Source organism: Conger conger, chromosome 2, assembly GCF_963514075.1.
Source record: "Conger conger chromosome 2, fConCon1.1, whole genome shotgun sequence".
Taxonomy (NCBI): Eukaryota; Metazoa; Chordata; class Actinopteri; order Anguilliformes; family Congridae; genus Conger; species Conger conger.
The window spans coordinates 57469852-57495354 of record NC_083761.1 but is presented as its reverse complement, the minus strand read 5'-3'; the positions used below and the strand labels follow the sequence as shown (position 1 = coordinate 57495354).

Genomic DNA, 25503 nt, shown 5'->3' with positions numbered 1-25503 from the left:
GTGACACACCTGATTCTACTAATTAGGAGCTCAACAAGCTGGTGAATATGATGTGCTTTATTAGGGTTGGAATGAAAACCTACAGGACGGTAGATCTCCAGAAATGGGGTTGGGCAGCCCTGGTATAAATGATTGACTGTCAAAATAAGTAAGATTACGATTACTGATTCATATTTATATTTTAGCAGGGACTGTGATTGGACATTTTAATCCTAATGTTTGGACAATTCACACAGATAATTATAACAATGAGGATTATGATTATGACAACAATAATAATAATAATAATAATAATAATAATAATAATAATAATAATTGGACAGCGGGCCTTATTGTTTACAGCAGGGCTGCCCAACCCCATTTCTGGAGATCTACCGTCCTGTAGGTTTTCATTCCAACCCTAATAAAGCACATCATATTCACCAGAGGATGGTAGATCTCCAGGAACTGGATTGGGCAGCCCTGGTGTAGATTGGTAGGCAAAAATAGCAATTTTATCAATTCAAAATGAAAACTACAACACAAAGAAGTGTGCAAAAAGTAAAGGGGCCTGAATAGGTTTTGAAGACACTGTATATCCCAGACCTTGACATACGCCTTTGTTATGAGATAATCTAGGTTATTTGGTTAATCTGTGATTGGTCATAATGTTTTGGCTCATCGGTGTATGCCGTAAACGTGTCACAACACATTAATTTTCAAAACATTTAAGATTTAAGTTTATTATTTTATCTTTTGTAACCCATTGAGTGTGCTGATTTCATTTGTCAATGTGCTCTGCTCATTGCTTGAATAGGCTTTCAAAGCAGAAAAGTAGAATAAGCTCTTGGTTAATGATGATGATGTATAGATGGTTGAATTAAGTGTAAAACTTGATTTATATGAAAGCATCCATGTGCCTTAATGAATTATATAAATATGAAAGCAAGTGTCTGCCGTGTGTTCATTTGCTTCACTCAGCACCAGGGAAATTTCAGCTGTAACAGTATCTTGAGTAAGCATTGTCCCTGGGGTGAGGAAACTCCACACTTGTGCACATATTAAGCCTTCCATTTGAGCTTTTCTGTAGACCAGTGCCAAGTCGGGATACTCAAACAGGTGGATACCGTCCACAAAATTGCCTGCTATATTTGTCAGAAAAATCTGATTTGTTGATCATTTATTTTGACTTTGGATTTATAGCTGTTAGTTAAACAATTAATTGTAGGCACTACCCAAGAGAGCCAATTCTCAAACTCTGAAATGTATGCATACATTAAGGAATAATAACATCCTAGATGAGTTTCCACTTTGGACATATCATTTCCACCAGTAAAAATAAATTAAAAGAAATTAAACTCCATCAGAGAAAAGGACTGGGTCCTGTATCTGATATCCTGTTGGGTTCTTGAGAGCCATCCTTGCAACCCCTCTCCAGGGAAGGTGACTGAATGCTGGAAATGCAAACTCGAGCTTACAATCATTTATGTCTTGAAACTTAATTTTAAACCCAACCTTATTGGAAGAAGTTGAAAAAGTTTGAAGCAATTCAGATCAAACCAATATACAATATTTGTGCCTACTTCTTTGTCCACTTTTATTAAATGATATCAGCAGTTCGTTTTTCCATGAAGCAACTGCACACTGGTTCTTAAGTTATGAATGCTTGGCATTCAAGATTCTCAAAAAGGGCATAAGGAGAGTGCAGGATTCCCCAAGCCCCAAAACATAACTGATATTTCCCAGATGGATGAGTTGCTATTCCATCCTTGTGGTAAGGACATTTTAATAGATACTGCTTTGTCAGGGGTTCTAGAAGATGATATATAACAGCCTCTGCTGATATGACACACACCATCACCACCAACACTTTCACGCTCCTGCTCTGGTGAGTACGTATCCCCAGTCAGCATTTGTCTCATGCATTATGACAAATGTTATTGTAAAATCACTCCATGCTTTGGATATAATGTTAATAGAATCTAACCCTGTTTAGTTACTTTTAATGTGTTCAATTATATTAATTAAACAATGCAATTAATTCCGTAATATATAATTTTTTGCTTGGTGAAATTATATAAAGATGATATATTTCTATATGTTTTGTTTTCTTTCTTTCATTCAGCCTCGCAACCACCGTTGCAATTTGTATCGCGTGGGTTTGTAAAAGTCAGTCACCATGCCGGGTGGATATAAAGGAGAGTGTGGGGATGACATAGATCCCATGCCCTTCCTGGCTCCTCCAGAGAAGGAGAAACTGGAGGCCATGGCCAAGCCCTACGACATTAAGAAGAGCTGTTGGGTGCATGATGAGAAGGAAGGTTATATTACTGGCGAGATCCAGTCTGAGGAGGGTGATAAAGTCACCATCAAGACTGCCAAAAACACTGTAAGGGCCATAATGTTTGTTACAAATAAATAATATAATAATAACATAATTTCAGATTTGTAATCAAACAGTTCACATGTGGCTAAAGTACCCATTCTCAGCTATTCAATTGTATTATTCTACACATGTAGAAATTAGACCAATAGAGATATGAGAGAATTACTGTTTTGTACTCTTATTTCTGGTTTACATAATTAGAGTGGAATCTAAATAGGGACATGTGTCAAAAACAAAACAATTTTTATTATAGCAGATCAGATATAAAGTTACTGTGATTTTGGAGTCATAATAATTACTACTGCAATTACTACTAAGCCCTAAACATGCTACACGGTTCATGCAAATTCCAGCATTTGAATGAGCTCACATGTCAAAGCTGTAATTGTGTCCCATGAGATTGAGATGATAGTTTACTTCTGCGAGATTTTATTATTGTGTGTGTGTGTGTGCGTGTGTGCGTTTCCTTGTCCAGACTGTCACCATTAAGAAGGATGATATTCAACAAATGAACCCACCCAAGTTCTATCAGGCGAGTGACATGGCTAACTTGACCTTTCTCAATGAAGCCAGTGTGATGGACAACCTTCGCCAGCGCTACATCCACATGAGAATCTATGTAAGTACTACAAATTAATAAAATGTCCAGCTTATTACAATAGCCCACTTATAGAAAGTATAAAACACAAGTTCTATAGTACTTGGTGGACTTATTATGCCCAACTTATTTTGGTATTATGTACCTGGACTTTGTTGGTGAATTGCCTGAAACTCTGAAACAGAAAATCTCTTATCTGCCTCTACGTCTAGCCCATAATAATATAAGCATAAATATTTGCTCAATGATTCATTCAGTATGCTATTAATAATGGTATGCTACAAGGACATATTCATGATTCAATATTCATGTATAGTAATATGTACATACAGACTGTAGCCTGTAAAAAAACCAAACCATGAGTGAAAATCACATTAATGATTGGTCTCTTTACCTTGATTTTCTTCAGACATATTCTGGCTTGTTCTGCGTAACTGTCAATCCTTACAAGTGGCTTCCTATCTATGGTGGCAAAGTTGCCCAACTGTTCAAGGGGAAGAAGCGCAATGAGGTGCCCCCCCATCTGTTCTCCATCTCAGACAATGCCTATCATGACATGCTGATGGGTAAGTCTAACCATAATAGTGTGCAGGTAATATAAGAATGGTCCATGTTTTCAGGTTTAAACCACCTTAAATGGTAACACTTTACAATAATGTTACATTAATTGGCATTAACTAATGTAGTTATTAACTAACTACTCAGTTAATCTGTACAGTGTTGTTAATGTATTTGTACAGTACATCATTCATATTAATACCAACTCATATTAGAAGTTAAAAATTAATATTCATGTAACTAATGCATTAGTAGTTAACAAATGCATTAACTAATGAAATGTTAATTCCATGCTAATTAATGTATTTGTACATCATGAATTAATGTTAACAACTACATTAGTTACTGTCAATTCATGTAACCTTATTTCTAAAGTTTGATTCGGATTGTTCTCAGATTGTTTTGTTACTGTTCTTCCTCTTGTAATAGAATAGATGAGGAAAAACTCAAGATATAGATAATTTAATTCTAATTAAATAATCTGCAAAAATTACTGTAGATATAAAATGGAAATTGTGGTAATTTTATAACAGAGCCACATAAATACTTCCTTTGTGCTGTGGTGGGGATTGAATTTATTTTCCCTTGAATGTACGTCTGTAGCATTATATTACAGAGTGACAGAACGATACTAGTTATATAGTTGATGAAGGTACTTATACGCACATTTCATCATTTTCTCCATTTCAGAGCATGAAAACCAGTCTATGCTTATCACGTGAGTATATTTGTGGAATTCTTTTTGCAAATACTGGACATTAAAAAGTAATTAACAAAGTACAGTGAAGGACTGGGACTCACTGTTCCCCTCTGATTCCTAGCGGAGAATCTGGCGCTGGCAAGACTGAGAACACCAAGAAGGTCATTCAGTACTTTGCCAATGTGGGTGCCGTTACTGGAAAAGCAGCTGTATCTGATTCCAAGGTACAGAAATCAATAGATTTTTTGACTGATACATCCTCATGCACTGAAGAAAATGAAATATGTCATGAGTCTGTGTTATCAGTAAAAGACTCCATTTGCTTTCTATAGGGCTCCCTGGAAGATCAAATCATCCAGGCTAACCCTGTACTTGAAGCTTTTGGTAATGCCAAAACCACCAGGAACAACAATTCCTCCAGATTTGTAAGTCTTTGTTTTGTAATTATCAAATGGACTGTTTATGAGAAACAGCATGTCTTTAAATGCAGTTGATTGTGTTTCAAATTAAGTTTGCATGCATTTGACAATAAAAATGAAAACATTTTCCCCCTAATTATAATTATAGTTCTAATTATAATTATAATATATAATGAATATATCATATTCATTCCAGGGTAAATTTATCCGAATCCATTTTGGACCAACAGCTAAGCTGGCTGGAGCTGACATTGAGAGCTGTAAGTACTTTCATTTTGTGTGAAATATGCACAAAAGTGTAATTGTAAGAATATTTTAGAAAGCATTGTTTTCAATGGAATGCTTTGCCTCTTGTAGTTGCTAGTGAAATACAAGTTTGTGACGCAGAGAACTAAATATTGTCCAGATATTTCAGCTGTTTGCAGTCTTTTTAAATTTTGTTAATCATTACAATAAATATATTTGAAAGCAATAAAACCTTTTTTGAACTCATAGTCACAGATAAGTAAAGATAATATTACATTTAAAAACTTTTTATGTGTAAGTATTCAAATGTCACTTATATTAGACACATTTATGCAAAACAAGCTGCTCAGAGGTGAAATTAGAGGTATTCACATTTTTTACTTTTTTGTTAATTATATACAGGATCATAATCATTGTAATGGTGACTGTGCCTCACATATTTGAAGCTCACCAGGCTTAGCATTTTATAAAAAATAAAAATGTCTGTGCCAATAAAAATATTGCTTGCCCATAGGAATTAATTACAATTAATTAATTACACTGTTTGGTTCTTTTCTCTGGCAGATCTACTGGAGAAATCTCGTGTCATCTCTCAACAAGCTGCAGAACGTGGGTACCATATCTTCTACCAGCTGCTTTCAGGAAAGATACCAGAACTGATTGGTAAGTTTAAAAACAACAGAGGGTTCTGGTATGCCAAAATGATATTGTAATATATGTAAAACATTATATTGATCAGTACTGATGAGTATGCCCACTTTGAGTCATTGTTGATAAAAAACAAAATTAATTCAAAGGGTGTTACTGGGGAAAGAAAACTTAGCAGCCATTCTGAACCAAGTTGTTTGGCCTTTGTGGTTCATTTTACAATGAAGTCTCAGTAACCCAAACTTTTTCAGGCTTTTCAGTCATGCATGACATCATTATCTCATCATCCAGGTCTATGTTTCAGCATTGCCTCATGTTTCCATTTACAGAGGGGCTCCTGCTGATGTCAGACCCAAGTCATTATACATGGATTGCCCAGGGCGTGACTGTGGTGGAAAACATGGATGATGGTGAAGAAATGATGCTCACCGATGTGAGTCGAAATGCATGAAAATCACACTCCAATTGTGTTTCTATGTTATTTTCCCCTGCCCTTAATTTAAAGGTTCACTCATGCTGTAGTCCTGAATGAAACATGTTTATTTCCAGTATTATAATCACGTTGTTATTTTAAAGGTGGCTTTTGATGTGCTGGGCTTCACACCAGAGGAGAAAAGGAGCATATATAATCTGACTGGTGGGATCATGCACTTTGGCAACATGAGATTTAAGCAGAAGCCAAGAGAGGAGCAGGCTGAGGTTGACTCAACTGAGGGTAAGGATGAACATACATTGCCCTCCAAAATGTTTGGCATCATTGAAAAAGATGAACCAAAAAGATTAGAAAGTACTAAGCTATAATTCATAGTAATATGGAAAATGTTCCAATTTAGTAGTGATTCAGTGGAATCAACTATAATAGTACCTTTTCACATTTCCCCCCAAAACAATGTCAAAAATATTCAGACCCATTTACAGTACTCTGTGCATCCTCCCTTTGCAGGGATGACAATACCAAAAAAGTGTCATCTTCTATATTGTTTTATTAAATGTAAGAACTTTTTCATACTTCTCTGACAATGTTCTCACAAAATTTGGCATGCATGGTCTACAGCACATCCCTGTGTTAAAATGAAAAATACATTTTGATATGTCAAAAGTTGTCGCAAGTAGGACAACAAATTAAACTGAACCAAAATGACTGATCAAGCCCAAATGAACCCTCAGACAGCTACCGTGTAACAGTGATGAGAAGCACATCCCCCTCTGTCCAAGATTCTTAAAGAAAATTAATAATGAATATGCACACATTCTTGAAAAGACATTTGACCAGGCCTCCTTTAAATCCAGCCTCTGTGCAAATATTGAAAATATATAAATTGAAGAGGGGCCCATGTAGGTCATGTGCATCAAATGTCATGCCACTTCTACGCTAGGTGGTGCTACAGCATCATTACTGATGTACCCTTACAACACATCAATGTAGGTATGGATGGTATTAAGATTAGGTTTGCAGTCCATGCCAAAGTACCCTCCAATGCACTACGGCCTTTGGTGCTTGGCCATCAATGCTTGCAACTATATTTGCTTTTGTTACTTCAAAGTATCCCTGTATTATTTACATTATCCGTTTTATGTGTATGGCAATATGAATATAAGGGTTGTATATTATTTGCTTATATTCCATTCTTTCAATTTCTTTCTTCCTCATTCAACCCTCTAGTGGCAGACAAAGTTGCCCATCTGTTGATGATTAACTCTGGTGAGCTGCAGAAGGGCATCACCAAACCTCGTGTGAAAGTCGGAAATGAGTTTGTGACCAAAGGTCAGAGCCAGGTCCAGTGTGTCTACTCCATCGGTGCCCTGGGCAAAGCCGTATATGACAGGATGTTCAAGTGGATGGTCGTCAGAATCAACAAGACCCTGGACACAAAGATGCAGCGCCAGTATTTCATAGGTGTACTGGATATTGCTGGCTTTGAGATCTTTGAGGTAAACTTAGCAGCCTAAAAGCCATTTAGGCATGCTAAAAAGCACACTGATGCGTTCACTGATCTCAGTGACATAGCAAGGGGTGGGGGTGGGGGGGCTTTAGGATCGGGTGCCAGTCCAGCGCAGCACAGATAAGCACAGTCCCATCCAGTTCAGTACAGAGATTTTATTTTCATTGTAAATGTGTAGCTGTATTGTGACCTTTTTTTCATTCAGAAATGAATTCCTGACTAATCTTATCTAATAATGTTCCATATTTTAAACAGTTCAACAGTTTTGAACAGCTGTGCATCAACTTTACCAATGAGAAACTGCAACAGTTTTTCAACCACCACATGTTTGTGCTGGAACAAGAGGAGTACAAGAAGGAAGGCATTGACTGGGTCTTCATTGACTTTGGTCTGGACCTGCAAGCCTGTATTGAGCTTCTGGAGAAGGTGAGAAACTATCCAAATATACAAAATTAAATGCTTCGTAATTAAGCATTTAAGTGAAAAATTATTATATTGTACATTTTAGAAATACAATCTGAATTATATTTTTTGTCTCTCCATGCTACAGCCAATGGGTATATTCTCCATCCTTGAAGAGCAGTGCGTGTTCCCCAAAGCCAGTGATCAAACCTTCAAATCTGCCCTGTATGACAATCATCTGGGCAAGTCCAACAACTTCCTCAAGCCCAAGGGAGGGAAGAAGGGCCCTGAGGCTCATTTTGAACTGGTCCATTATGCTGGCACAGTGAGTTATCTAACACAAAAGCTAAGACTATTAAACCGAGTAGTATAAACTCAGAATGTGATACATTGGCTTCTTTTCACACCTAGGTTGGATATAATATCTCAGGCTGGCTGGAGAAGAACAAGGACCCCTTGAATGAAACCGTGGTTGGGCTCTTCCAGAAGTCCTCCCAGACTTTGCTGGCCAACCTTTTCAAAGAAGAGGAAGCTGCTGCTGGGGCCAAGAAGCAGAAGAAGGGGTCATCTTTCCAGACTGTGTCTGCTTTCTACAGGGTGCCCAACTTCTCTGTGTCTTTTTGTTTCTTATCGCATCTGCCTATACCAAAATAACATTTTACATTTTCCTCTCTGACTCCTTTCTCTAACAGGAGCAGCTGAACAAGCTGATGACTACTCTGCGCAGTACTGCCCCCCACTTTGTGCGTTGCATTGTACCTAATGAGTTCAAACAATCAGGTATGCAAAGAGATTTTCCGAACATTCATTTTCTGTTCACTGGATTGGACATTGCATCACCATACATTTAAAAAGTTTACTCTGAACTGACCCACTCCTATTTCCATAGCTGTTTGTGATGCACATCTCATTCTGCACCAGCTGGCCTGTAATGGTGTACTGGAAGGGATCCGTATCTGCAGAAAAGGTTTCCCCAACAGGCTGCAGTATCCAGAGTTCAAGCAAAGGTTATATACGATCTTTCATTATTAGCTCTTAATGGCACATACTATGCACTTTGCAGTATTATCCACATTTTTCATTTTTTGTATAAAAATTGAGTGTTAGCATTGTCTATGTACGTCTCCTATGGCACAGTATGCCCATCACTGCACTGTGGCATTGGGGTTTATTTGACCAGATAGAAGATCGCCCCCTACTTGCCCAGCAGTTCATTAATCATAACATAACTCTCTGTGGAGGCCAAATGTACACTGGGATTTTATTGGGAAAAATTGCTATTCTTGAATTTCATGCATGAATATTTTAGCAAAACTTATCTTAATTGTGGCATGAACAGGCAAAGCATGCATATTTTGAAAACTTTATACATGTAGTAAGGTATTATTTGTACAAAACAAATATATATCAATGTGTTGCTTACATTTTTGTATAAGAACGCATTCTCTCTTTCAGATACTATATCCTGAACCCCAACATCGTCCCCAAAGGATTTGTGGACAACAAAAAAGCATCAGAGTTGATTCTGGGTTCTATTGGCTTAGATGATCTTGAGTATAGAATTGGACACACTAAGGTAAGACAAACAATGATATGTGAGGATATTCCCTTTTCAGTAGACAGGCTGTATGTTCGTGTGTGGTAATTACATGCCATTTTAATCTGAAAATCCATTCAATGCCTCCTGTAATAATGCAGGTGTTCTTCCGTGCGGGAGTGTTGGCCAAACTTGAAGACCTGCGAGATGACCGCCTGGCAAAGATTATGACTATGCTCCAGTCACGTTCACGAGGATTCCTCATGAGGATTGAGTTCAAGAAAATGCTTGAGAGAAGGTCAGCAAAAACAGGGAATAAGACAGTGATTTCTTTGCCTCCTGCATATTGTGCTGCACTCTTACAGGAACTGTGAAGTCGGCAATGTATGTTGATCATGGAACTGGCTTCTTTTTTCAGAATTGGTCTCATTGCCATCCAGCGCAATGTGCGTAAATTCCTGCAGCTCCGCTACTGGGGATGGTGGAAGCTTTACACCAAGGTAGGTCCAGATGTGCCCAAATAAGGACAAATCAAGGTTGTCCACATATAGAGAGCCCTGATTTTGAGCCATTTGTTGACTGCCCTCCCCAGGTCAAGCCTCTGCTGAATGTGGCTCGTCAAGAAGATGAAATGAAGGCCAAAGAAGAAGAGTTGCGTGAGCAAGCAGAGAAGGCCCATGAGATGGTAGCTAGGGTCAAGGAACTGGAGGAGAAGTTGGCTGCTGTCTCCCAGGAGAGGAATGACCTTTCCGTGGCTCTCACAGCTGTGAGTTTTGTAGATGCTGTTGATCGTGTTTTTAAATGATGCATACCTAGTTGTTGGCACCTGCTCTTCCTTTGGCTTTTTTCAGTCATGTTTGTTCTCTTGCCTGGTCCATAGGAACAAGAAACCTTGGCAGACGCAGAAGAGCGCTGCACTCAGCTGATGAAGCAGAAGGCTAACATGGAGGGTCAGATCCAGGACATGAAAGAGCGCCTGGAGGAGGAGGAGAATACAGCCAGCAGCCTGAGTGCAAACAAGCGTAAGCTAGATGCAGAGCTCAATGACCTCAAGAGGGACTTGGAGGGACTGGAAGCCACACTGGCCAAGACTGAGAAGGAAAAGCAGGTGAATCTGTCTCCTTTTCAGTGAAGACACAAAGTGGTTTATGACAGTTTCTTTCACTGTTCCTGTGAATCCATGAAGAGTTCCATCAGTGCATGTGAGGGATATGATAAACGGCACTAACATGGATGTCTGCATGGCCTTAGGTGAATGGAATAAATGTATAGTGAAGCCATACATTTATGCCATTATGCCATGTCTTTCTAGACTGCAATGTAAACCCAGCCACTGCAAACTTTGAAGGTGCACTGAAAATAACCATTTGGGTGTGATGGCGAAATGTCTTAATTAGACATTTACATTTACATTTAAATCATTTGGCAGACGCTTTTAATCCAATTAGCATCAAGAAATGCATAATTTACTCTGTAAAATGTTCAGTGTTAATTAAATTCTGACAGTGTACACATGCTCCCTATTGGACTCATATGCACTCCGTTAGAGTTGAATTAACACTGGGCATTTTATTGTGTAGTGCATTGTCATTATTATGGTGCTGATGGTGTTCACATCCATAATAAGCAGAACGAACCTGTACTCAAGGAGACTCAGAATTATGTCACTGTTTTAAAACTGGATTTTTTTCTGTTTTTCTAGAGCTTGGACCAGAAAGTGCGAACCCTATCAGGTGACCTTGGACAGAGGGACGACACTATTGCAAAGCTCCAAAAGGAGAAGAGAGCTTTAGAAGAGCTGCATCAGGTCAGGTCCAGAAAAAATCCATTGAAAAATAATCAAGTGGCAGTCACATCAAGGTTTATAATAATTTGCAATTCATTTGTTCAGAACAGCAACTTTCAAACTACTATGAGACATGCTGTCATTTTTAATAACTCAGTAAAATTAGTTTTGATTTAATTGATAGAAAACTCTAGATGACCTTCAAGCAGAGGAGGACAAGGTGAACCACCTCACGAAGAGCAACAGCAAGCTGACCACTCAGATACATGAGGTGAGTGAGGAAACCAGGAAAATGTATGCACTAAAAAAATAGGGTTAGTACTGTCTACAATTTAATTTTGGAAATTGTGCCTACCTATGGGGGTTTTGTGATCTTTCAGCTTGAAGACAATTGGGAACAAGAAAAGAAAATCCGTGCTGAGGTGGAGAAAGCTCGCCGCAAGGCAGAGGGCGACCTAAAAATGACAATTGAAAACCTCAACGAAATGGAGAGATCCAAGATTGATCTGGAAGAGGTTGTGAAAAAGTATGTATGCTTTTAAATCAAACAATAATCGCATTAATAACTTTCCAAACCTTATCAAGGCAGGTATACAGTGACACTAACAGGACCGGAAAGCTACTAGCATAAAACAAGTTAAGAGAAAATATGCAGTTATGGTCCCAAGCACTCTACTTTTTTGCCATTATAGGAGGGATATTGAGGTCAACCACTTGAACAGTAAATGGGAGGATGAGCAGTCACTGAACTCTACACTGCAGAGGAAGCTTAAAGAGCACCAGGTAATGGGAAACAAGGAGAGTGAGCGCATGCCATTAATTTACAACAAAATAGTGTCAGTTTAAACGCCACTTGCTTCTTTTAGGCTCGCATTGAAGAGTTGGAGGAAGAGTTGGAAGCTGAGAGGGCTGTACGTGCCAAGGTAATAACATCTTCAGCATTCGTCCTCTCCATTGTCATTTCTGAGATAAAGCATCCAATGACTGTTATTGCCCTTGCTATTTTTAGGTGGAGAAACAACGAGCTGAACTATCTCGTGACCTGGAAGACCTCAGCGACAGACTGGAAGAAGCTGGGGGGGCTACAGTTTCTCAGGTAACCTCCCCCACTCACCTTCTCCAGGTCTATAATTTTAAAGATAGCCTTGTAGTTTAAGTTTATTTAGTGCACGTTCCTGTTTTCAGATTGAGCAAAACAAGAAGCGGGAAGGGGAGTTGCTGAAGCTGCGGCGGGAGGTGGAGGAGTCAGCCCTGCAGTCTGAGGCCACTGCCTCTGCCCTGCGCAAGAAGCACTCCGACGCCATGGCTGAGATGGCTGAGCACGTAGACAATCTACAGCGTGTGAAGGTCAAACTGGAGAAGGATAAACAAGTCATGAAGGCTGAGATTGATGATCTCAATGCCAGCATTGAATCAGTCCAGAAGGCAAAGGTAAGGAGGTGTCATCACTTTTAAACATATTTTATTCAATGGAAGTGTTCCAATTTCAATCGTATTTAGAAAGGCCATACTAATACTATTGAGGCTTTCTAAACGACATGCTCCCTTGTATGCAGCTGAACTCTGAGGCTCATGTTCGTAAGTTGGAGGACAGTATGTCTGAAGCCAATGCCAGGCTTGCAGAGATGGAGAGAAACAATTCAGAACTGAATACCATGAAGATCCGTTTCTGTGGTAAGTTATTACCTGAGAACCCCAGATGCTTTCCTCCAGTAGCATCAAGAAAAATAAGTTATATCTTGTATGATTAGCTTCCTGCATTGTAATGTGGCAAACAGTGTTCTGGTAGAGATCAATGGTGAAATGGATTGAATCGCTGCCTCTATTTGGATTCTCACATATCTGAGGTTCTGACTTGTCAAAGAAAATAATTTATCATTGGGTCATTAGCAAAAGATCAATGGAATTTGGGCAGCCTTACCTCACATCAAGGTGGAACCTAGTCAAGCTCATTGCACCATACCATTATGAGCCTGACAAGTGACACTACCTGAATAAAAGTCTAAGAATCCAAATAAGTTGAAATAAGTTTCATCAGACTGACTTCGCTCCCATTTTGCAGCTGAAAACAGTGATCTGGGCCGTGAACTGGAGGAGGCACAGAGCAAGGTCAGCCAGCTGGCCCGTGTAAAGTCCACAATGACCTCCCTGACTGATGAGCTCAAGAGGCAGTTGGATGAGGAGACAAAGGTGCTCAACCAAAAACTGCAGATAATTCATTGTCCTCCACTGAGGCACAATATGATCCACCACTACCCTCCCCACACCCCCACCAAATTAAAAGTGTTGAAAGTGTTGCCTTAATAGTAAACCTTGCCTCCCTTCCTGGTAGTCTCGCAGCATGGCGGTGGTCAGCCTGGCCAATGCTCGGCATGACCTAGACTTGGTGAAGGAGCAACTAGAGGAGGAGCAGGAGGGCAAGGCTGAGATGCAGCGCCTAATCTCCAAGCTCAACTCAGAGGTTACCACCTGGAGGACCAAGTATGAGACTGATGCCATCCAGAAAACAGAAGAGCTGGAGGAGACTAAGTAAGTCAGCCTTGGACTGCTTTACCCAGAACAGTTAACACGACCTGACAACATGTTTGATACATCATACAGTGTAAGTGTCTTGTCTTGCTGTGAAATACAGATGATCTCCATAAAGCACTAACGGGCTTGTTTCCCACACAGGCGGAAGCTGGCTGCCAGGCTCCAAGAGGCAGAAGAGGCTGCAGAAGCAGCCCAGGCTCGGGCAGCCAGCTTAGAGAAGGTGAAGCTCAGGCTGCAGGGAGAGGTGGAAGACCTCACCATCGAATTGGAGAAGGTATTTGGTTAGCTACACTTCCCACATTTCACCAACTTATTGCATCAGTACTCATCCACCAATATGCTTCAGAAGTTATCCGCCATATGAAATCAAAGGAATTTGTCCCTTTTCTTTAGGCTAACGCTGCTGCTGCAGCTCTGGACAAGAAGCAGCGCACCTTTGACAAGATGATCTCTGAGTGGAGTCAGAAATGTGAAGAACTGCAGCTGGAGCTCGACAGCTCCCAGAAGGAATGTCGTATCCACATGACGGAGTCCTACAAACTCAAGACTGCCTATGAAGAGGCACAAGACCACCTAGAGAGTGTGAAGAAGGACAACAAGACCCTCGCAGGCAAGCAGAACATCCAAAAAACTCTATTTCATTATGTGGAAAATGTGCTTATACAGTACCTTAATCTGCATGCTGTTTGCAATATTCTTGGGAAAGCAACAGATAACAAGATAATACAACAAAATATGAAATAAAAAGCCTGCCAAACTTAAATATTAAATAGTATCTTCTTTACAGAGGAGATCAAAGACCTTGTGGATCAGCTGGGTGAGGGTGGAAAGAGTGTCCACGAGCTGCAGAAAGCAAAGAAGAAGTTGGAGATTGAGAAGGATGAACTGCAAATGGCCTTGGAGGAAGCTGAAGCTTCTGTGGAGGTTAGATGATGAGCAGTCCAATAACAACCTGCATAAACCTATTAGTTATTTATGCAGTGGTTTATAATTACAACTGCATTTAAACTTTTACATATTAATATTCTTTCCAATGTATACATTAAAGAAAATTGACAAATGAGTTAAGATTGTATGGGGCACTATTGGCTATATGCATGTCCAAACACAATTGATACAATTGATGTTAATGATAATATATGCAACTACAATTTGTGATTTGTCTGCACTTAGGTTTCAGAGAGCAAAGTGATCCGCATACAGTTGGAGCTAGCTCAAGTCAAGGCTGACATTGATCGCAGAATTCATGAAAAGGAGGAAGAATTTGAAGTTACAAGGTCAGAGAACCTTCCAACATTTCTCACACAATTCTCATACTTTGCAGAGTGTTTTGTAAAAGGACTAAATAATCTATTTTAATTTGCGAGAATAATAATTACATATCTGAGCCAAGTGCAATCATTCATTTGCTTTCTGGGATTCCTGTTGGGCCATGCATAATTTAAGGATAATATTGCTATCCAGTAGGGTATTCCCACTTCACTGCTTAGTAGCAACTCCTCTGGTAAGTTATCCCTGTCATCTACCCGTGGCAGCAGCCCCAGAAAGGAAAAAATAAGATAATAACAAAAGCAGTACAAAAGAACAGGTTTTGCCAGTAACCCCTGTTTCCCTGTAACATCACCAGGAAGAACCACCAGCGTGCTATCGAGTCTCTGCAGGCCAGTCTGGAGGCAGAGGCTAAGGGTCGTGCTGAGGCCCTACGGCTGAAGAAGAAGATGGAAGCTGACCTGAATGAAATGGAGATCCAACTGGAACATGCCAACAAGAACAATAGTGAACTGGTCAAGACTCTCAAGAAGATGCAGCAGCAGATCAAGGTAGAGAACTCTTGTTACTGTAATACAATTATACATTATTTAAGCACTGTGACATACACAGGGCAATGCTTTTTTACCAGAACTGTAATGGCAGTGAAACATGTACAAAACATTTTACTGTCCAGCCAACACAAATAAGTAGTAAGTAGTAGTAATAAAATAACTTGTCAGGCTTGAGATGGGTCCACAGTGCACACCGGGGAAGTATTTGCTGGGTGCCTTTACTGAGCCGTCCCTGTGCTCTTACTCCAGGACATGCAGATACAGATGGACGAGGATGCCCGCAGGCACGAGGAGCTGAGGGAGCAGTACAGCCTGCAGGAGCGCCGCCTCAGCCTGCTGCAGACGGAGATCGAGGAGGTGCGCAGCGGGCTGGAGGCCTCAGAGCGCTCCCGCAAACTCATCGAGCAGGAGCTGGTGGAGGTCAGCGAGAGACACAATGAGCTCAGAACACAGGTAAGCACTCTCCTTTGTGGATTAGGGCCATTTTACATTCATTTGAAGTGGTTTTAGGGATACTGGCAATGTATGCAGAGACTAACAATGTTCATATTCTAACCAAATTACTAAACCATTTCATAACACCGCTTTTAATGAGCTGTAAACCCTTTAACTGGCATACCAAGAACAAAATCCTGAGAAAAGTTACAGAGCCTCTATTGGTTCATACAATATTGTAAGCTTTCCTTTACCTACTTTTTGAAATGTGTTGATATTAGCCACATTAGTCTAATTACATTCTGAAGACAGGAGACAAGAAGCTATCCAGTTAGACAGAGTGCAGTATTTTGTGATCATCAAATGGCGGATTACATCATTAGCAATTATCTGCATGTTTCTGATGGTGTATATTAGCAATATTGTCCAGGTATATGATTTCAGCAGAGATCTGAGACTGTCCTAACTCTTTCTCCACCAGAACCAAAGCCTGATTATCATCAAGCGCAAAATGGAATCGGACATGACGCGCATCGTTAACGAAAACGAGGAATTGATCAGTGAATTCCGTTCTGCAGATGAGAGAGCCAAGAAAGCTGTTGCCGATGTGAGTATTTACTTCTGTGCTCATTCTTATAGATCGTCAATGGTTTCATGGTAAATTTTCCATTGAGAGATGAATGGATTTCCCTTCACCAATCCCCAGGCCACACGCATGGCTGAAGAGCTGCGACAGGAGCAAGACCACTGTATGCACCTGGAAAAGATTAAGAAGAACAATGAGATTGCCATCAAGGACCTGCAGTTGAAGGTGGAGGAAGCTGAACAACTGGCCCTCAAGGCTGGGAAACGCACAATCCAGAAACTGGAGGCCAAGGTATGCCATAAAATTTCACTTAAGCAATGAGCAAGTATACACCTCTTTAAAATTATTGGCACACACATGATCAAACTTGGGCCTACATAAGACGGTAACCATTTCTGTTGCAAACAGGTTAAGGAGCTGGAAACTGAGTTTGACTCAGAGCAGAAACGTCACGTTGAGACCATGAAGTTCCTGCACAAGAATGAGCGCCGTCTCAAGGAGCTGGTATTCCAGACTGAAGAGGATCACAAGACCAACCAGCGCATGCAAGAGCTAGTGGAGAAACTGCAGAACAAACTGAAGTCCTACAAGAGGCAGCTTGAAGAATCTGTAAGTACCTGCATTAAAGTATCTGCATTAGTAGCCATCAGATTCTCAACTAAATGCACATATTCTTAAAGGAAGTAAAGTGACTTGCAAATCATTTTAGAGAGGTAACGTTGAACAATTACAGCTTGCAGACCAGTGCAGACTAGCCAATCCAGCTCAAGCCCCATATTTCTTCTTCCGGTTTTAGGAGGAGCAGGCAAATACGAGTCTGTCCAAGTACAGGAAAACAGTCAACGAACTGGATGATGCTGAAGAGAGAGCAGGTATGGCTGAGTCTGCTCTGGTCAAGCTGCGTACCAGGAACCGTGCCTCTGTGGGGAAGGGCTTCACCTCCGTGGAGATCATTCAGGTGTCCAAGTCCTCCTCCTCTAAGTCTACTTCTGAGGAATAAATAACTCTACACACAGCCGGTGAGTGGTTCAAAATGATACATGTCCTGTACAGTCCGCCGTCTTCTCAAATGTCCAAACATCTCATAAAATTATATTAAAGTCACTGATACAAGATTTTATTAATAAAAATACTGTTTTTAGACAGGATGGCCAGCCATAAACTACAGTATATTCAACAGTTATTTACTCTATGTTTTCATGTTCTGGTGTTCTGATTAAAATATTAGTAATAAGTTAAATACTTCTATACAGCTGAAGTATACAACTGAAGTATACTGAAACATTTTCCAATCTATTATAAAAATAAAAAAATGGTTTGCAGTACACAATGATATATCTTCCTTAACCCTATTGTGAATTTGAACTATTGAACAATACTTTTACCGACTAGATGGATGGTATTAAACAGCTGCAAGATTACAACTTCTTTGGTAATGGTTACTTTTTTATTGTTGTTATTCCAGAGTGACAAACACTCCACTCCAATAATTTTCCATCTGGAAAGGTACATCAAGAAGCCAATGGGTCCATCACCAAGGAGATCACGAAGTGTACAAAAATACAAGTTTACAATAATAAAAAGTATAATTGATGTACAAATGGGAAGTAATTGGGGGGAGGGCTTCACTCTCATGTCAACGATAGAGAATGAACCACAGTATATCACTCTGCTTTGTAATACTGCATAAAATTAGTCTTAATAAAATCAAATGCAATGTCACCTTGTTTCTTTCCATAATTTTTAGACAGCATTATCCTACCATCAATGTTACCTCCAACTGTCTTCCAATACACAAGATAATATGCTAAACAAGCAAATAATAAACATGTTGTTCGCACCCCCATGCACTGCCACCACATCCAATTCCATTCGGTGGGGAGCCATTAAAAGACTTATGAATAATAAATATCTTAAATGTAGCAAGTACAGCATATGAGTACACACAAACACACACACACACACACACACACACACACACACACACACACACACACAAATCCTACACCACTCATTTGAATGTTTAACTTCAAGTATCTAACACATATTAGTGATCTTTTAGTATCCAAGCAGAATTAAAAATATTACACAAAGCATACTTGATATAAGCTAAAGTATTTTCTTATACTTCAGCATGGTCTGGCTCGCTAATGATCCACTCTGAAGCACCACTTTCACTAGAACAAAGGGTGCGTCCCAATCGTGGTCCCAATGTTTTTTTTAAATGCATCCCATCTTAACTCGCCTCACTAACGTGCCTGCTACACAAATCGGTTTGCCCACTGGGCTTGCCATACTCGACTGCTATACGCTGCAGTTTGACCCAAGGTTTTACCATATTGAAGTATGATGCATTTTTCTGACGACGTTCAAACATGACCATACACTCCACGCGTGCGCAATTCCCGGCACCCTCCCATACCAAAGTGACCGATGTAGGCTACTCGTCGTTTTCTGGATTCCTTGACAGCCCTTACGCCGGAGTGAATTCGTGTCGACTGCCCAGAGTCCGCGAATTCAGGTCCGTCCCAAAAAACTGATAACGCATTCAAAAATCAACAAAAGAAAGGACACAGCAATACAAGAGAAAAAGGTAAATACCGAATTTAAAACGATATGGCTGTATTGGTCCATTCTATGCCGGCTTCATTCAACAGGGAGCGGCCAATCTCTTTGGGAAAAGGCGCTGATAAGGAAGGATAGAGGCCCGGCTTGGACAGTTAGATGTTTTTTTAATTCATCTCAGTTGCTGAAAAATATATAATGTTAATTTTGTTTCCTTCTGGGATTATTAGGTATTAAGTAGCCTAACAGCTTGCAAGTCAGAATATTGAACTTAGTTTAACTGAAATGGCTAGCTAGAGCTAGCTAGTTAACGTTAGGCTAGCCAGCTAGTCTACCGGCTAACTTTTTTGCTAACGTTAACCCTGTCTGAGACCGGTTTTATAAATGAAGTAACAATGGGCTTTTCATTTCATACAGTTTACAATTACTTTCTGGCAATCTGGCTTCACTAACGTTAACGGTAGCTAGTTCTAACGTTAATGAGCTTGACTGGGCTAGCGGGCGTCCATCGTTGCTGGGCTAAGTTAGCCAGTCGTGTTTGCTGTATCAAATTTGGAAATGTAGCTAGTCTATAAATGTAGCTAAAGTTTGCCTTTGTGCTTCTTGGAGTGGCATAAAACGAGCATGTATGTTAATTTTACAAAATACTTTTAGCTAACCTTACTGAAGCAATCAATTACATTGTTATGCACCGTTGGAATCCAATTTGCGGGTTTATTACCATTGCATGTTAACCATAAGAGACTAGAATTTAATTATCGAATGTATGATCTCGGACCACTAGCGCAACTGAGGCGGATGTGCGCAAAGTCTAATATTATACAGGTTGTTGGAAATGTGTCGCCTCATGCATCTTTGTTTGTGCTTTGACAGTTTTTCACCTGAGGAAAGCTTGTAAGCACAATGTCTCTGCACCAGTTTATCTTGGAGCCTATCACTTGTCACGCTTGGAATCGGGACAAAACACGTAAGTACTTGTGCCGTAGTGCATTAATTCGTTTGTGTTGAATTGATTCAATTTAAAAACACCCTCTTTTACAATTACACAGAAATTGCCATCAGCCCAAACAATCACGAAGTCCATATTTATAAGAAGAGTGGGAACCAGTGGACGAAAGCGCATGAATTAAAAGAGCACAATGGGCACATTACAGGTACGGAGAAAACCCGTTTTCGTGTTGAAAGATGAACCTCTAAACAAATGTTACATTATTGTCCTTTATTGACAAGGACACAATTTTACCTGAATTCTTTTTTGAAAGCAGTGGTGTCCTTTCAAATGAAAGCACAAGGCACTGTGCTGTTTTAATAAGGGTTGTACAGTGTATACATTTTCTGTCTTGCACTACCACTGAATCAGGGATTTACTATATAAATTCTTGTGGTTTATTTAAAAATAATCAGTGGGGAGATTAGTGCTTTTGTAAAACCTAATGTATACATTTTGGTAGGTTTGTGTATACATCAACACTTGTTATAATTCAGTCAAACTATAATCAGTTGTCACAATTATTACTTTATAATTATTTGAGCTGTGGAACACATTGTCCGGGCAGGTATTGACTGGGCCCCTAAGAGCGACCGCATTGTGACCTGTGGTTCTGACCGCAACGCCTACGTGTGGAGCCAGAAGGATGGGATCTGGAAGCCCACCCTGGTGATTCTGAGGATTAACCGTGCAGCGACCTTTGTGAAGTGGTCGCCCCTGGAGAACAAGTTTGCAGTGGGCAGTGGAGCTCGTCTCATCTCTGTGTGTTACTTTGAGTCAGAAAATGATTGGTAAGTCTCAGTGAATATGCTGGATCACGTTTTTCAGGATATTATTTTTATTTGTGCAAATGGCAAAAAAAACATTTAAGTGGCTGTTTCAAGGGTACAGATCATTGTAGCATGTCAAAATGTGTGACATTTAAAATAATATATGCAAGTTGATTTGTTATGATGCTGTGGTGAAGTTGTTTATTTGCATTTGCTTAGGTGGGTTAGCAAACACATCAAGAAACCGATTCGTTCTACAGTCCTTAGTTTAGACTGGCATCCGAATAATGTCCTCCTGGCAGCTGGGTCATGTGACTTCAAATGCAGGTGAGCGAAGCTGGGATTGGGGCAAATATTTTTGAGTGACGAGTAGTAATTTCTTGCATGCTGCATTGATCTATTTAGGGTTCTCACCAAATGTATATAGTGATTATAATTATGCATTTATGTAGTCTTAGTGTTTGAATATAAATATATTTTTGTATTGATGTACATTACATGGAATTGTGTTGTGCATTTTTCTTTGCTGGTTAAGTGTCACATTTCTTCAAGTGAATCACTATACCCTTTATGGCCAAATAAATGAAAGAGCGAATAACTGAGTGTAAATTATGTAGCCCATATTTAACACAATAAACAGTGTGTACAGTATTAAAGGTTTGGTCATTTTTTGGCAGGGTGTTCTCTGCATACATTAAGGAGGTGGATGAGAAGCCGGCTGCCACTCCCTGGGGTTCGAAGATGCCGTTTGGGCAGGTGATGGCGGAGTTTGGGGGCGCGGGCAGCGGTGGATGGGTTCACAGTGTCAGCTTCTCTGCCAGTGGGGGCCGCCTGGCCTGGGTCAGCCATGACAGCACAGTGACTGTGGTGGACTCCACCAAGGGCTCCACGTGAGTGTACATGAGACCAGGGGCTCATTCCTTTCGCTTTTCTTTCTCCACTTCTCTCCTTTACTTCCTCCTGACCCAGAAAACGATTGAGGTACGCCATTTTTAAGGCAATGCCAACATTCCTTCAAGGAGTTGGAAGTAGAAATTAGGGACTCCAAACCTTTCCTTTGAGCAAGAAGACATCAGCGCATCCTTTGTTTTTAGTTTTTTACAGAAAGCCTAACTAATAAAGGATCCACCTTTCATCTTTTCCTACCCTCTACCGATGGTTTGAGCTTGGGGCAAGAAAAGGAGAAAGAAAAGGAGAAAGAATAGGAAAGAGGAGAAAAATAAGGGATTGGAATGAGCCCTATCTGTAAGATTTTACTGAAGTAGGCCTATATTGTAATGGACACAGTTTGGCATACCAGAAAGGTGCCAATTTGAATGGATTGAGAGAAAAAAAGATATATGCTAGAGTTTAAGCCTGTGTGTTTAGAATCTGTCTAATTATAGTCTAATTATATGCCTAATTATAGATTGAATACCTACAACTATTAGAGAGACAAATTATTAGCCTATAAGTGTGTAGAATTTTGTTAGTGGTAATTGCACAGTTGATGTGTTGTGCAGTATGTTTTAGAAAATTAATAGTTTTTTCACCGTTTGTTATTTCAGGCTATCCCAGCTAAAGACTGAATTCCTTCCCCTACTAAGTGTGATGTTTATCTCTGAAAACAATGTTCTTGCAGCGGTAAGCCACTTTTAAACAAGCTTAAATCCTAATTATTTGAATCATTTTCTAATTATGATCATCGTGTTTATACTAAGTTGCCTTTTCAACTCATTTAAAAAAACTGATTAGTATGAGTTGGAATATATCATTTACCTTTCAGTTCAGTTGGGCATAGTATGCATACTCCAGGTTCACACACATCCTGGAAAACCTGGATTTTTTTTCATGCAGTTTTCCTATTATGGAAAAGTCATGGAAAATTTAAAAATTGCCCAACTGTTCTGGAAAACAATTTGTTGTCCCTGAAAATGTCAGTGTAGCGTTATAAGCTAACAACTTAAAAGGATGACCACACCCCCTCACCCCAGTCAACAATCGCCAACTCCCAATCGCTGTTATCACAGTCAATCTGTATCACAGGTGTTGGTCACATTACACTGTTTTTGAAATGTCCTGGAACAAATGTATTGAAAAGACACAAATATGCTACCAGTCCTTATGGTGTAGTCACAGGGATGCAAGTAGCCATTTTGTCATTTGTGGTTTTTGTGTTTCCGATAGTCACCGACCTAGGCGTTTTGATGCTTCCACTTCACCTGCTCCACCATGTTTTTCCCCCTGTCAGGGCCATGACTGCTGCCCAATGCTGTTCAGTTATGATGACCAGGGTGCGCTGACCTTCACCTCCAAGTTAGACATTCCAAAGCAGAGTATCCAGCGCAATATTTCTGCCATGGAGCGCTTCCGGAACATGGACAAGAGGGCCACCACTGAGGACCGCAACACTACCCTGGAGACACTGCACCAGAACAGCATCACGTAAGAGCCTGCCCACTTCTGCGGCTCTTTCTGAATACATATGTGAATGTGAGAAAGCAAAACTGAAATGTTTTTGATGAAGTTAATTTAAGTTTGCATTATACTGTTACAATCTCCATTGAGGAATGTTTTTGTGATTGTGGCTCTCATGTTTTGCCCATTTTCCATACATCAGTCAATTTCTTGACGTCAGTCTAACTTTGATGGTATGTTAGTTACATTTCAAAATGGTTAACCATGTAGGGTTTATTTACCAATCTTTAAAGTAAATAATGTCTTACTTTGTGTAATGTGTAAGATAAATCTTTATTCCTATTACTAGATGTCCACGACAAATCCATTTATATGGTGCTTTACATAAAGCTTCTTGATTAAAGGTAAACTTAACATATTCTGTTTATCCACAGCCAAGTGTCTATATATGAAGGAGACAAAGGAGATTGTCGTAAATTCTGCACTACAGGAATCGATGGAGCAATGACCATTTGGGATTTCAAGGCAAGTTTTAAAATTTGTAATTCACATAAATTGTACCACATAATTAAAACTATAGTTTAGCCATTGTCATATTGAGCTTTGTGTGAGAAGCTGTGTAGAAACAATCCACATATTATTATTTAACTGTGTTAATATAACGGTAATGTTGAGCCATTGTGGTGGTGACCGTATATCATTGTAACAAAGGAAAAGTGGAAATGTAACAGTGGTATTTAACATCATTCTCAGGCACTAGAGTCTTCTCTCCAAGGCCTACGAATAATGTAAGGAAAATGAAGAGGACTAGCCTGACACAGCTCCAGGACCATGAAGACCGTTCACATCACCTCAGGATGTGTCAACTTTAATGAAGATTTGAAACGAATGCGCACTGAGATGGTGTCACTGTATATTTAAAAACGCTAAAGGGAGGGACAATGTCAATGAAACCATGTGTGGAATGTTTATTTTCCTTTTTCTTTACCTTTTACTTCAGCTGTGATTTATTTTTTATTTTTATTCTATACCAAAGCTGGTTTGCCCCAGTGGTGTGATAGCAGGTATGGCTGCTTGGCTCCTCTGGACACAGGAGATCATTAACTTAAATGGGTGATTTTATGTAAATGGACTGAGAAATAAATGAAGTACATGTACACTACACTGGGCGTGGTTTCATTATTTGCAAGCAGTCTATGGGTCTATGGGTCTACTCTGGTGCACTGTGAATGGTATACAGTGCCCTCCAATGGTCTGGGAATGGCAGAGTGTAATGTTTCCCCATTCCACACTCCATTTCCCTATCCTTTATCCTGTTCCCCTCCGAGCTGGACCGGGTTGTAACAATACTTACATTTTGATTTTGTATCAATAGATGAATATGATACAGATCAAGAATTAAAAGGCTAGATCAGAATTTGCTGAAGAAAGACTTTCCCAGAAGAGTAACTAAATTGTATTAATTGGTTTAGTTCATTGCTATTCCGCACAGGGAGGAGGGCTCATTTCTTGGCTTCAGCGACAGTGCCCTGCTGGCTTCAATAGAAATGTGCCAGCGCACCTTCCATGCTGATTGAACATGGTGTGGAAGTGCTCAGCTGTCTTCTGTCCCCTCTAATTATAATAGGAGTTATATTAAAAAGGAGAAACCTGAATTTATTGTATAGAACTTGCACATTAGACATGCAATGAGTATGGAACCTCCCTACAATACTGTCTGCACTACATTTAAAATAACCATGTTGTTTGCCTTTTATCACTGCTGCAGCTATTACTATTATGGGTTGTGATATGGGTAGAACAATATATATTGGCTTGTAAATGGGATCAGCTAGTGTCCAAATGAGTGGTCGAATGGGAACAATACCAATATTAATATATGCAATTAAAATGTGTAATTATGCAAGATGATATGTAATTATTTGGTCATTTTCAGTAAGTGTACAGCAGATATAAGACCCTACATCTGCAATCCTGGATATTCATCTATAATATTTGAGAGCAGTGCTATGTCAGTCTTGTTACTGATGGTGTGGGAGTTACACGCTGTGGAAATAGCCACAGCTTGTTTAAAGATCCTAACAAAGGAAGGTCTGTTCTGTCCAGCAGCTACCCCAAGGAGTCTGCACAAACATCGTAGCACCAAACATCAGTCACCACAGTGACTACATTTGCATTTCTACACCTCTAATCTCAGCATGGGGA

At 39.8% G+C, this 25503-nt stretch overlaps 2 protein-coding genes across 2 annotated transcripts; both read left to right on the top strand.

Moving 5' to 3' along the window:
• The first annotated feature begins 2158 nt into the window (after positions 1-2158).
• LOC133122334 (myosin-16-like) lies at positions 2159-18255 on the top strand. Its single transcript, XM_061232275.1, has 42 exons — positions 2159-2368; positions 2841-2984; positions 3373-3529; positions 4212-4239; positions 4343-4445; positions 4554-4646; positions 4837-4900; positions 5451-5549; positions 5864-5967; positions 6111-6249; positions 7198-7466; positions 7733-7903; positions 8028-8204; positions 8291-8476; positions 8572-8659; positions 8769-8886; positions 9335-9455; positions 9578-9714; positions 9835-9916; positions 10009-10182; positions 10297-10524; positions 11119-11223; positions 11387-11473; positions 11583-11728; positions 11895-11985; positions 12069-12125; positions 12212-12298; positions 12388-12633; positions 12759-12876; positions 13265-13392; positions 13535-13731; positions 13876-14008; positions 14128-14344; positions 14522-14658; positions 14908-15011; positions 15362-15554; positions 15807-16010; positions 16474-16599; positions 16699-16869; positions 16987-17187; positions 17375-17597; positions 18044-18255. Exons 1-41 carry the CDS (start codon positions 2159-2161, stop codon positions 17576-17578), a joined length of 5844 nt encoding a protein of 1947 aa, XP_061088259.1. The 3' UTR covers positions 17579-17597; positions 18044-18255.
• Positions 18256-18914: 659 nt separating this feature from the next.
• On the top strand, positions 18915-24460 carry LOC133122335 (actin-related protein 2/3 complex subunit 1A). Its single transcript, XM_061232276.1, has 10 exons — positions 18915-19171; positions 20017-20110; positions 20193-20297; positions 20700-20922; positions 21121-21228; positions 21579-21791; positions 22449-22524; positions 23132-23325; positions 23733-23823; positions 24052-24460. Exons 2-10 carry the CDS (start codon positions 20047-20049, stop codon positions 24088-24090), a joined length of 1113 nt encoding a protein of 370 aa, XP_061088260.1. The 5' UTR covers positions 18915-19171; positions 20017-20046; the 3' UTR covers positions 24091-24460.
• The last annotated feature ends 1043 nt before the right edge of the window (positions 24461-25503 follow it).

Coding starts and splice junctions, on each gene's coding strand:
- LOC133122334 (XM_061232275.1), top strand. CDS start 2,159: ATGCCGGGTGGATATAAAGGAGAGTGTGGGGATGACATAGATCCCATG. Junction 7,467..7,732: donor CTGGCTTTGAGATCTTTGAG/GTAAACTTAGCA, acceptor TATTTTAAACAG/TTCAACAGTTTTGAACAGCT. Junction 11,729..11,894: donor CTGGAAGAGGTTGTGAAAAA/GTATGTATGCTT, acceptor TTGCCATTATAG/GAGGGATATTGAGGTCAACC.
- LOC133122335 (XM_061232276.1), top strand. CDS start 20,047: ATGTCTCTGCACCAGTTTATCTTGGAGCCTATCACTTGTCACGCTTGG. Junction 20,923..21,120: donor TTTGAGTCAGAAAATGATTG/GTAAGTCTCAGT, acceptor GCATTTGCTTAG/GTGGGTTAGCAAACACATCA. Junction 21,792..22,448: donor GACTCCACCAAGGGCTCCAC/GTGAGTGTACAT, acceptor TTGTTATTTCAG/GCTATCCCAGCTAAAGACTG.